At 37.0% G+C, this 13,638-nt stretch overlaps 1 protein-coding gene across 1 annotated transcript in view; it reads right to left on the reverse strand.

The window, feature by feature from the left end:
• Nucleotides 1–3,671: 3,671 nt before the first annotated feature.
• LOC144976188 (chymotrypsin-like elastase family member 2B) overlaps nt 3,672–13,638 on the reverse strand; it is a 17,879-nt gene continuing 7,912 nt past the window's right edge. The window contains exons 5-8 of the mRNA XM_078920366.1: nt 8,891–9,015; nt 7,312–7,506; nt 4,835–4,987; nt 3,672–3,879 (exon numbers count right to left, since the gene is read on the reverse strand). Of these exons, the coding sequence (XP_078776492.1) occupies nt 4,899–4,987; nt 7,312–7,506; nt 8,891–9,015 (409 nt within the window). The 3' untranslated portion in view covers nt 3,672–3,879; nt 4,835–4,898. The remainder of the gene's footprint in view (nt 3,880–4,834; nt 4,988–7,311; nt 7,507–8,890; nt 9,016–13,638) is intronic.

The raw sequence follows: 13,638 nt of genomic DNA on the forward strand, positions 1-13,638 counted from the left end.
TTTGGTCAGTGTCAGGCTCTGTGAGCGATGGCTTCGAGCAGGTCTGTCACAGCACTGAAATAGCAATAGGGAAGAAAAATTGTGACGTCAGATCTTCTATTTTTCTGGTTCCTAAATCATTGGAAGTGTGTATGTAACCAGTCTTTCGGAGGACAAATAATGAACAGGTTACATATCATAAAGTGGCATAACTATTTTAGTAACAGGATTAAGAAGCAGATTTTAAGGGGCGTAAAAGAACGAGGATGGATCTTAATTGGCTTTAACAGTCATGACGTCACTTCCCTCGTAATGACGCATAGTAACTTAGTAACTGGCTCTAAAAAATCGGAACAATGGCGGACGCCCTTATGAAATAATTCTCCGACGAGCATAAAAGTGTATCCAGGTGAGAAAAACATTATAAATCTGATCATGTTTTGACTTTTACTCATTCTGATCACATGACATATGAAAAGTTCTAGCCAGCATGAAGAATAAAAAGTACAGATTTTCTTTGTTTAGAACCACGCTGCTCGCTTTTGCTGGGCGACGTGTTATCGGACTATTGAATCCAGTTGACGGCCAGCGTATATTAAGACGAGAAAAGCAGATGCCAGAAACCTGAAACCAGAAGATGATTTACACAAGGTATGTAGTGGGGGGGGGGGGGGGGGGGGGGGGGGGGATGCATCACACTTTAGCTTGGCTAAGAAGCTCATAACATTGCCATCCAGAAGTATAGATAGTTCGAAGATGACGTCACTCATGTCTTTGTTATTGTTTTTGCAACCCGCGTTTATGAGTACTTCTCACTAAAGTGTATTAACCAGACTATAGATAGAATGCGGTTGGCCAAGGAGTTCACAACATTGCCATCCGGAAGTATAACGGACCAACACACAAACTCTGTGTAACCATGAACTTTTATAGTCTGGTTAATACAGTTTAGTGAGAACAACTCACAAACGCGGATGGCAAAAACAATAACAAAGGCCTGAGTGACGTATCTGCATACTATCTATAAACCTTCAAGGTTACACACAGTTTGTGTGGTGGCCAATTTTACTTCCGGATGGCAATGTTGTGAACTTCTTAGCCAAGTGCATACTATCTATAACGGACCAACACACGAAACTGTGTAACCATGAACTTTTATAGTCTGGATAATACCGTTTAGTGAGAATTACTCATAAACGTGGATGGCAAAAAACAATGACAAAGACCCGAGTGACGTCATCTTCGATCTATCTATATCCGACTAGTGGATGTCGTGAGTTTTGTTACTGAACGCAATGCATCAATAAAACGAAATTGAGGTCACTCAGATCTTTGTTATTGCTTTGAGCCAGCCATTCTTATGAGTGATTTTCACTAAATTGTATCAATTCGACTATAGATAGTTCGAAGATGACGTCACTCAGGTCTTTGTTATTGTTTTTTGCCATCCGCGTTTGTGAGTTGTTCTCACTAAACTGTATTAACCTGACTATAAAAATTCATGGTTACACAGAGTTTTGTGTGTTGGTCCGTTATACTTCCGGATGGCAATGTTGTGAACTCCTTGGCCAAGCGCATTCTATCTATACACGTTCAAGGTTACACATAGCTTTGTGTGTTGGTTCGGATAAGTGTGTTGGTAAGTTATAGCGGGAGGGTGGATGTTGTGAGTTTTTAAACTAACCACACAGCATCAATTGTAAAGTTATTAAACCACAACACCCACTCTTCCTCGAACGGCGCGGAAAAGACTATCGAGGCTGTGGCAGATAATAGATAGTATGTGCTTGGCTAAGTGCTCACAACATTGCTATCAGGAAGTATAACGGACCAACACACAAAACTGTGTGTATCCATGAATGTTTATAGTCGGGTTAATACAGTTCAGTGAGCATTACTCATAAACGCGGATGGCAAAAAAAAAACAATAACAAAGACCTGAGTGACGTCATCTTCGATCTATCTATAGATGTGACGGTGAATAAGGATTGCGGCTTCTCGGTATGTGAGTCATCTTATAGATAGTATGCAGATGACGTCACTCAGGCCTTTGTTATGGTTTTTGCCATCCGCGTTTGTGAGTTGTTCTCACTAAACTGTATTGACAAGACTATAAAAGTTCATGGTTACACAGAGTTTGTGTGTTGGTCCGTTATACTTCCGGATGGCAATGTTGTGAACTACTTGGCCAAGCGCATTCTATCTATAAGACCAAGACAAGGCTCAAAAGAATTCTATTTTTAGTTACGTGTCAACATTTTTGTGAAGAACAGGCTTCTTTGATTTCGATAATTCCACCTTACATTCTAGGAATTCATTTTTTTCTTTTCAATATTGATGATATTATAAATAGGATTTCCAAAGAAACTGTTTTCATTATTATTATTATAATAATTATTATTATTATAATTATTATTATTATTATCATTATTATTATCGTTATTATTATTATTATTATTATTATTATTATTATTATTATTATTATTATTATTATTATTATATTATTATTATTATTATTATTATTATTATTATTATTATTATTATTATTATTGTTGTTGTTATTATTATTATTATTATTATTATTATTATTATTATTAATTTCATTATCGTTATTATTATCATCATCATCATTATCATCATCATCATCATTATTATCATCATCATCATCATCATCATCATCATCATCATTATTATTATTATTATTATTATTATTATTATTATCATCATCATTATTATTATTATTATTATTATTATTATTATTATTATTATTATTATCATTATTATTATTATTATTATTATCATTAATATTATTTGTGGTGACAATGAATCGTTGAAATTAAGTTTTTGAAGTGACAGAGATGGCGATCTGTGTCTGACTTGATAGTTCTGTGCAAAATTGTGTAGGATTCTCGTTCTAGTCAAGTCGAATGAATTGCTGTCATTTGATATTTCCGTATCGGGGCTGCCCAGTTTGTTACAGACCCAGTTTGCCACAGACCCAGTTTGTCACAAACCCAGTTTGTCACAGACCCAGTTTGTCCAAGGTTCAGTTTGGTTTTGTCATAGACCCAGTTTTTCACAATTCCAGTTTGTCACAGGCTACAGTATAGCTCTTTAGATGATGTCTTTGCATTCCTTTGTCAGACTGTATGTCTGATGTACAAAATGATTTTCCTAACTTACGTTTTATGTTGTCATGCGTATAAGAAATTAAGGTACCAGTTTATTTGTTTTACTCTAGTTTGTTTTGTTTTTTGCATGCCTATATTACTTTGAGCCCTTCGATTTATTCTAATTAAAGCATGACACAGTATTACCCAATGTAACACATCGTCAAAACACAAAAACAAGAAGAATAAAAAATAAGAAAAATAAAACAAATAAAAAAGACAAAGAAACAAAACAAAGCAAACAAAAAAACAAAACAAAAACAAAACAAAAACAAAAACAAAAACCACCCAACAAAAATACGGCATTATGTTAGGGGAATCTAGACAATGAAAATTGACAAAATTCTTAATGATTATATTATAATTTTCTTGGTATTTTTACGTTGGTTTTCCAAATTGCTCGTCTCCGCGTTTATCACTCTGACAGTTAGTAGTTATCCTAAATTCAATTCCAGATATCCTATCCACCCCCCGTCGTCATCACACCGAATCGAAGCGATGAGTAAAACAAAAAGATAGAAATGAACTTTGAACTCTGATGGATAGATGATTTATTATATGTCTTTTCAAAGTTATTTTTATCTCAAAGACGGGCTAAGATTGGAAGTGTGTAGCTGGATACTCTGGTGTAGATGGTGGGAAGGCGGCCACACGAGTACTCGGATACCAGTCCGACCAAGGAGTAACGGTTTTTGGTATCAAGACACACCAGCATTCCACCGTCGTCGTTCTGGAGATGGATAGGTGGAGATGATGATGATGATGATGATGATGATGATCATGATGATGATGATTGAGCTTTTTATATTGCGCAATATCCACTATATGTGCTCAAAGCGCTTTACAAGGGGTCCCTGGCAAACAGCAACATTTAACATGTAGGAAGGGACATGACGCCTGTTAGGCGATATTACAATTTTTTTCGGACAATGACAACGCTGTTAAAAACCAGGTACTCATTTTACACCTGAATACGGTGAGAAAATGTGAATAAAGATCCTTCTCCAGGGACTCAACTATGCGCCGAGCGAGGCTTGAACCCAAGACCTTCCGATCCGAAAGCGAGTGTCATACCACTAGACCACATAGTCGCACAATCATGATGATGATGATGAGGAGGAGGAGGAGGAGGAGGAATAGGAGGAGGTGGAGGAGGAAGTGGAGGAAGAGGAGGAGAAGGATGATGATAATGATGATGATGATGGTGATAATAATTACAACGTAATAATATTATTGTTAAAAAAACAAGAATCAAAAAAATTAATTATTACAGTGGCTATGCGAATAAAAAAAAGCAGATTGAGATTAAAAGAAAAAAAGGTAGACGATGGTGATGATAATGATGATGATGATGATGAAGACGACGACGAAGATGATGATGGTGATGATGATGATGATGATGATGATGACGACGACGACGAAGATGATGATGGTGATGATGAGATGATGATGATGACGATGATGATGATGATGATGATGATGATGATGATGATGATGATGATGATGATAATGATGACGAAGAAGAAGATGATGATGATGATGATGATGATGATGATGATGATGATGATGATGATGATGATGATGATGATGATGATGATGACGACGATGATGATGATGATGATGACGATGATGACGACGAAGATGATGACGAAGATGATGATGATGATGATGATGATGATACTAACCAAGCATGCATCCGTGCCTGTAGCCGATGTATCAGTACAGATGACGTCAGAGGGCAGGTTAAGCCTATAATTCTCCACTCACAGCCGCAAGCACAGCGTGACATGTGGATGTCTCCATCAGAACCACTGGGGCGGTGCGCAATTTGCCACTGACTTGAATCAGATTTTATAGATAACATTATAATAATATTATGCTTTAATCACAGGGTTTCTGGGTGACTGGAGCAGCTATTATCTTGATAATAATATCAATTATTAATCATATAATTGGGGCAGCTTGGCTCACGGTAAGGTATTTGCTTCCTACCCGAAAGGTACCGAGTTCGATCACCTGGCCCTAGCTCTTGCGGCGCTGCACTGCTGCTGACGCCTGGGCTATTCCCGTCTTTCCGTGGGATAGACCCTAGAAAAATGTCACCTATGGGATGAATAAAGGGAATTTTATTAATATTATTCTTATTATTATCATCATCATCATCATCATCATCATCATCATCATCATCATCATCATCATCATCATCATCATCATTATCATTTTTTTTATTCTTATTCTTATTATTATTATCATCATCATCATCAGCATCATCATCATCATCGTCATCATCATCATCATCAACATCATCATCATATTATTATTATTATTATTATTATTATTATTATCATCATCATCATCATCATCATCATCATCATCATCATCATCATCATCTCATCATCATCATCATCATCATCATCATCATCATCATCATCATCTCATTATTATTATTATTATTATTATATTATTATTATATATTATTATTATTATCATTATCATTATTATTATTATTATTATTATTATTTATTTATTATTATTTATTTATATTATTTATTTATTTATTTATTTATTTAATAATAAGAAATGGAGTGAGCAGAAAAGTGCCAGGAGACAATATAGAATGAATACCATTGTGACAATGATCCCCATCGCTCCAAAGTATTTGTTCTCTATTGTCTTCTGGCAATTTTCTACTCCTTTCATGTCCTGTTATAGTTATATTATATAACCCTTTCGTCAACATAGCGTTTTCCATGTCGAGATGAAACTATTATGATTCAAACCTGCGTGTTTTTATTATTTTATTTTGATGTTGTGTTTTGTTTGTTTGTTTTTTTTAATGTTTTTTTTTTCGTTTGGTTTGTTTCTTTGTCTCTTCTATTAATAGAAAGCTTGTCTATGGCAAAGTAATTTCCACCAGATATAACAGACTCAGCTACCCAATCACTGATGCTGGAATGACAGGAAACTCATCCTCACTCGGAATCCATATTGGCCTTTTGCGTATGAAGCGAGAACTCTTTCAACTGAACTATCAGGACCCCAAGAGGATGCATACTGTAGTCCTCCGGGGCCATCGGTGCCATGAAGCTAAGTTTATATAGCGTGAAACGGACAAGAGCAATTTATTTCTACTCTCTGGATGTGACGCTGGTCTGTCGCAAAGCATATTCAGCCAGATCTAACAGACCCAGCTACACAATTATTGTTGGGTGAGCAGTGGAGTAAGAAAAACAAAAATCTGGCCTTTACCTGGAATTCATCAGGGCCCCTTTGCGTGTGATGCGTGTGCTCTAGCAACTGATCTATCGGGACCTCCAGGATGAACAATGTCTGAATATTTTTACGTTATTCTCGCCCATTTCGATTTCATCCACATCCACTACATCGATCCGCACGAATATATTTGATACACAGTCGAAATGTCTGAATATGAAACAACTCTTAACGATTTCTATTGCGCTTAAATGACGCTAAATTAGCCACGGTGTCGGAATGGTTAAAGCACAGCACTATTTGATACACTTTCAAGCTTTTGATCGGGCAAGATTAATATCATTAGCAAGTTAACCTGCAGCGATCGACGAACGACGTGGAATAAATGAAGATCTGTCCTAAGACTCCGAGGAGAGATCTTTGATTCGTCGATCGTTGTTGGTTGGGAACGTAATCGTTACCTTCCTAATGATCCCTAATGTGCTTACTCGGACAACACAGGTGACTTATTCTGTAAGCTTAACATAATATTTGTTTCTTGGATTATTTATATACCTACAAGGAATGCTCATGCCTCGACATCTGGTGATGTTACGCGGAAGGGTTAATTTTTACCTTTTCTTGGATAAAGAGGTTAAAAATATAATGATCTTCAAATTGTGAAAGTCGATTAGGAGTGATACTAAAAGGGGGTTAGACCGTAGCCATCGTTTACTTATAGCCTGACGCTGACCAAAAAAATGACGTCAAAAGACAAGTCTTTGGCTCCTATAGTATTCAAAAGTTGTTTGTAATAGTTCAACCAATGAAATTATTTGTTTCATTGAGCACTACTAACGACAACTCACTAGCCGCTGCACAATCCTTTAAAATGACGTCAAACTCTAAGTCCTTGTGGGTTCTAGTGTCAGGCTACATGTTAACGATGGCGAACGACGGTTTGACTGACCTAGTCCATTCTCAGTTCTGCCCCATCCAGCTATGAAACAACGGCTTACATCGTCAGAGCTATTTGACCGGAAGTTGTCATTGGTAATGGCAGCCCCGCCCACAATGGGGATGTCCGGATCTGGAATGCATGCTGGGAATACGCGAGAATTGTAGGTCACTGGCCGGATGAGTTTGATGATGGCAAAATCATTACCTGGGAGGCAGAAAAATAGACAGTAACATTGTCAGTGTTCATCTTATGAATAGTCAAATTATTTTTAAAACAATAAATAAATATTTTTTTAAATAAAAAAAATAAAAATATATAAACAAAAATAGATAAATAAATAAATAAATAAATTAATTAATTAATTAATTAATTAATGACTGAATTTATTTTTTTAAACACTTTTCGCGTGAAGCTCTTTTGTGTGTCAAACTTTACTGTGGAAAAATTGCTGAGCATTTTCTTTTCACACCTTGATTTTAAAATATCATCTGCTGTACTACTAGAGTTTATTCATGATAAACTACTTTATTAGTGCTAGTTTGATTGTAACTTTTCATCTCAAAATGTCTCTATCGTGTCAGGTTGAGACAGCTGCTAAATTTAAAATTAACGATAGAATAAATAGAAATTTGAGATTTTAGCTTTTGATACTTTTTAAATCTTCTGCACTGCGGCTGACGCCAGGGTTATTCCAGTCTTCCCTTGGAATAGACCCTAGAGAAAAATATCCCCCATGGGATGAATAAAGGGATTTTAAAAATATTTTATAGACACCCAACTTTTAGCATTTAAGTCAATGTGACATAATACCGAACTGAGACCATGGGTCACAATTGTTCGATGTCGGACACCCAACCTGTACATAGTATTTTGTAGGTTTGATAACCGAGCGCAATTATGGGCCTGTTTTAACATTGTTGTAATGGACAATATTTTGCGTTGGTTTGGGAGTATTTCCATTACAATAATGAGACCATAAAAATTGGGTTATCAGACCTGCAAATAAGTACACGTCGTGTACATACTATGGCAATCAATATTTTTTTCCAAACAAAATGACGGGTTGGTGGTCTAAATCGAGTGAGACTCTCGTTTTGACAATGGCAAATTAATATAGCCCTTCTGTTAATTAACCCATAGAGGGCGTTATCGCCCGCCATCGCCCGCTGCTGTATTGTGCTGGGTCAGAAATATTCTTTTTTACAGTACTGATTCAAGTTGTTCATTCTATTTTTAGCCATGAACATTGTTTTTTACTATAACTAGAAGCGTTTTAATTTCGTTTCTCCGCTTTACCCTCAGCCGTTTGAGACATCAGCCATCTGAAAGAGGGGGGGGGGGGTGATATTTGAAGAGGGTCAGCCCTTTTAGGGCTAATGAAAGAAACCTGGAGAGGATACATGGATAACGATCTAAGAAAGAATGACAATGGTCATACCGCGACAGACATTAATGGAAGTCCTTTGAAGTCCTTTTGCGTCTCATGGCTCCATGAGGATTAAGTATGCTAGTTTCTATTCATGACAATCACCATGCGCATTGTTAAAATGAACGTTTTTTTCTCCCCCGAACCGGTCTCATAGCTCACCTCTCGTCCCCGGCACAAAGTTTGGGTTCACCTCCACGCTCGTCACGTCTGCCAGTTGCTCCTCTCGTTCTATGTCCGTGATGTCAAAATCTCCTAGAAGAACTTTGATGTCTGAACTTCTGATTCTGGTGGGTAAGACGATAGAATTAGAATCCCGGAGAAGTCCAACATATCCTGGGCATAATTCGACACTTCTATTGTATTGGGCTATTCCACGCAGAGAGTGAAATTTAGATATAGACCAAGTCTGTTTTGTTTTGTTTTTAGGTGTTTAACGGCGCTTTCAACACTATGTAGGTCATTTAAGCGCCCGTTTCTAGCTTTTATCAGTTTTTATCGGCCTTGAGGGGCCATACCCCCTGTGGTGTCCGGGGTCCCTCAACTGAGAGGGTCAAGAATAGCCCAACGCCAAGCCAGCGTGTCGTAAAAGGCGACTAATGGTGTATGATTCCCCCATCTTTGAGTCACCTGGTCCTCCAGGTTGGGGGTTGGCAAAGGGTTAACACCCCTTTCCGTTAAACTCAAACCGTTACAGAAACGCAGACAGACAAACCAAATCCTTTTTTAAGCTTGGGCGACCGAAGAGTTTCTGGAATTACAGAATTTATGAAGGACAACAGACAAAGCCGAAAGGACTCTGCTGACCCGATGACGTCTTCGCCAAACAAGCAGCTTCGAATTGCGTCGTGGAACGTTGGCACCATGTATGAAGCAGGAAAAAGCTCTCAAGTTGTGACTGAGATGAGAAGATACAGGCTGCATATACTTGGAGTAAACGAAACCCACTGGATACAATCCGGACAGAAACACCTCAAGTCTGGGGAGAAGATTTTATATTCAGGGAGAGGGGACGGGATTCATACACAGGGAGTAGGAATAATTCTAAGCAAGTTTGCCCAGAAGTCACTGAGAGGATGGGAACAGCACGGAGAAAGGATCATCGTGGCGTCCTTTACAACACGGAGTAAGAAGATCAGCATGAACATTGTACAGATCTATGCCCCAACAAATGATGCAACAGATGAGGACAAAGATACATTTTATAGTCTGCTACAACAAGTCATTGACAAGTTGCCAAAAGTGGGACAGGATAACATAGGTTATGAAGGTATCATGGGACGTCATGGCATGGGAGAAATGAACGATAATGGTGAGAGGCAGATGTTGGATCAGACAACCACCTGCTATTGGCAAAGCTTAAGCTCCGACTCAGAAAACATGGGACCAGATCACACACAAGAAGAAAATTCGAAGTGAATGCACTTGATGGGGAAAAGAATGAGGAATTCAAACTACAATTGAGTAATAGATTCCAACCTCTTACTGAGCTCGAGGAGGACATAGATGTAGAGTCACATTGGGCAAAGATCAAGGAAGTCTACATAACAACTTGCCACAAGGTATTGGGGGTAAAGAAATCGGAACATATGTTCAAATGTTCAAAAACGTTTATTTTAGGCAATTGCCAATGTAACTCATACAAGAATATATTTTTTCAACAAATCAAATAAGTAAAATCAATAATAAAGCAAGGCAAACAACGAAAATAATAATGATAATAACAGTAATAATAATAATAATAATAATAATAATAATAATAATAATAATAATAATAATAATAATAATAATAATAATAATAATAATAATGATGATGATAATAATAATAAAAATAATGATAATTATAATGGTGGTAATAATTATGTAAAACATAAAGAATGGATAAGTCCAACCACCTTGGACCTTATTGAAAAGAGGAGAACAAGGAAGGGCAAGTGAATGCAAGCCGAACAAGGGCTTCAAGACTGGATGCACAAGAGCAGTATCGAGCCATAGCTAAGGAAGTCAAAAGATCTGTGAAGAAAGACAAGGAAGCATTCATGAACAGACTTGCAGAGAAAGCAAAAGCAGCAGCGACAGGAGGACACATGGGGATCCTTTATCAAACTACCAAGACACTTGCTGGAAAATATGGGAAACCAGAGATACCAGTCAAAGACAAAGATGGGAAAACTATTTTTGGAAAAGAGGCTCAATCTGAACGATGGAGGGAACATTTCAACTGCCTTCTGAACAGACCACCACCAGACAACCAGCCAGAAATTTTGCCTGCAAGGAATGAGCTACCAATTAATAATAATAATAATAATAATAATAATATATAATAATAATAATAATATAATAATAATAATAATAATAATAATATATAATAATAATAATAATAATAATAATAATAATAGATCTTTATTGTCCATAAATATGGCAATTTGTCATTTAGTTACACTTGTTATAATGTTAAACGATAACTAAGATTGAACAGATATTTCACTCCTACTTATTTTCTCTCTCTCTCCCTTTCTCTCTTTCTCTCTCTCTCTCTCTCTCTCTCTCTCTCTCTCTCTCTCTCTCTCTCTCTTTCTTTCTTTCACACGTGCGATATACACAACATAAACATATTCATTTCGTTTTCAATTTGTTACGATTGTGGCAATTCGACACCAAAAATTATCATCATTATCAATTGGTCAGTTAATCTTACATTAAATAAATTAATCAGTTAATCAGTCAACGAATCAATCCTTGGTTTTTCTGTACCATATGAAATATTCAAAATTTTTATTGCTGATGGAACGAACGTTGATTTATACTTGTTAGTTCTACATTTAATCTGACAAAACCTTCTCCCAGATGGTAAAAGACTAAATTCATGGTATAAAATATGTTTTTTATTGTTGGTAATTGAGAATGCTTTCCTTTCTATTGCTTTTCCATGAATTCTTTCTACTCCATCAAGAGGATGGTTTATTATTTTTGATGCCTCTTTGATAGATTTTGAAATTTTTGATTTATCTTTAAGTCGGCATCCTCCAAACCATATGGTGCAGCCAAACGCAATTACACTTTTAATCAATGAGTCATAAACTCTTAACATAGTTTTCTTCCTTACTTGAAATGTTCTCAATTTCCTTAGGATGTATAATCTTTGGGCAACTTTCTTAGATATTATATTAATATGTTGAGAGAAATTGAGGGAACTATCAATGGTTATTCCTAAATATTTAAAATAGTCAACTATCTCAACATCATCTTTACCGATCGCCACACACTTTAAGTCGTTTTTATTTTTTACACCAAACACCTGTTCTTTCGTTTTTTCAACATTTAATTCAAGCTGATTTTGTTTACACCAATCGGTGAATATATTTATTTGTTTGAAATAATTCTTTTCGGTAACTTTATCTTTTAATAAGCCAAGAATAACAGTATCATCTGCATATTTCACTATAAAACAATTTTCAAAGGATGGTCTGCAGTCGTTGGTGTATAAGATGTACAATTAGCTGTGATCCACCATCGATAGCAGAGATTGTGGGTGCCATTAACAAGATGAAAAGGGGGAAAGCTGCTGGACCAGACCAGATTCCACCGGAGGCTCTAAAAGTTGATGCGAAAAGAAATGCTGAGGCCTTGCACCCACTATTTGAGAGAATCTGGAATGACGGGATATTCCCAAAGGATTGGAAGGAAGGACATCTTATCAAGCTTCCAAAGAAAGGGGACCTCAGTAATTGTAATAATTATCGAGGCATCACTCTTCTTTCTATCCCAGGAAAGGTTTTCAACCGTATTATTTTAGAGAGAATTAAGAATGCAACAGATGCTAAACTGCGGGACAAACAGGCAGGTTTTCGGAAAAACCGTTCAACCACCGACCAGATTGCCTCTTTGCGAGTCATAGTGGAACAGTCTATAGAATGGAACTCTCCTCTTATTGTCAACTTTCTGGATTACGAGAAGGCTTTCGACAGTATTGACAGAGCAACATTGTGGAAAATTCTGGCACATTATGGACTCCCTGAAAAGATAGTAAACCTCATTAAGGAAATGTATGAGTTGCATGGTTGTACATGAAGATCAGCTTACTGACAGCTTTAAAATTAAGACTGGTGTCAAGCAGGGATGCTTGCTCTCACCATTCCTGTTCATCCTTGCCATGGATTGGCTAATGAAGGAAACCTCCAAAGGGAGAAGAAATGGGATACAGTGGACCCCCTGGACACAGTTGGATGATCTGGATTTTGCAGATGATCTGGCTCTTTTGTCCCACACCCAGGACCAGATGCAAGCAAAAACCACAATTATAAACAGCCTCTCGGAATCAATTGGTCTAAGAATTCACCCTGCAAAGTCAAAGGTCTTGAGGATAGGTACGCGTCAAAGGGAACAGATCAAAGTAAAAGATCAGGAACTCGAAGATATAGACACTTTCTGCTATATCGGAAGTATAATTGACAAGGATGGAGGCACGGAAGCAGAGGTGAAAGCACGAATAGGAAAGGCACAGGCTACATTCACATCTTTGAACAGAGTTTGGAGAACTTAAGATATCTCCCTTCCACTAAAGCTAAGACTTTTCAACGCAAACGTGAAGTCTGTCCTATTGTATGGATGTGAAACTTGGAACGCATCAAGGAGGGTACAGATTTTCGTAAACAGTTGCATGCGTAAGCTACTCAGAATAAAATGGATGGATAGAATAAAAAAATGAAGAAGTATGGAAAAGAACACAGCAGAAACCAGTGGAACAGGAAATAGGAAGAAGACGATGGAGGTGGATTGGACACACGCTTAGAAAGAATGACTCAACTATAACAAGAAAGTATTGGACTGGAACCCTCAGGGCAGAAGATCAAGGGGAAGGCCACGAGGAACATGGAGAAGAATTAAAGAAGCTGATATACAGAGAAGTG

This window comes from Berghia stephanieae, chromosome 7 (assembly GCF_034508935.2).
Source record: "Berghia stephanieae isolate SIO BIC M18660-M18661 chromosome 7, UCSD_Bste_1.3, whole genome shotgun sequence".
Lineage (NCBI taxonomy): Eukaryota > Metazoa > Mollusca > Gastropoda > Nudibranchia > Aeolidiidae > Berghia > Berghia stephanieae.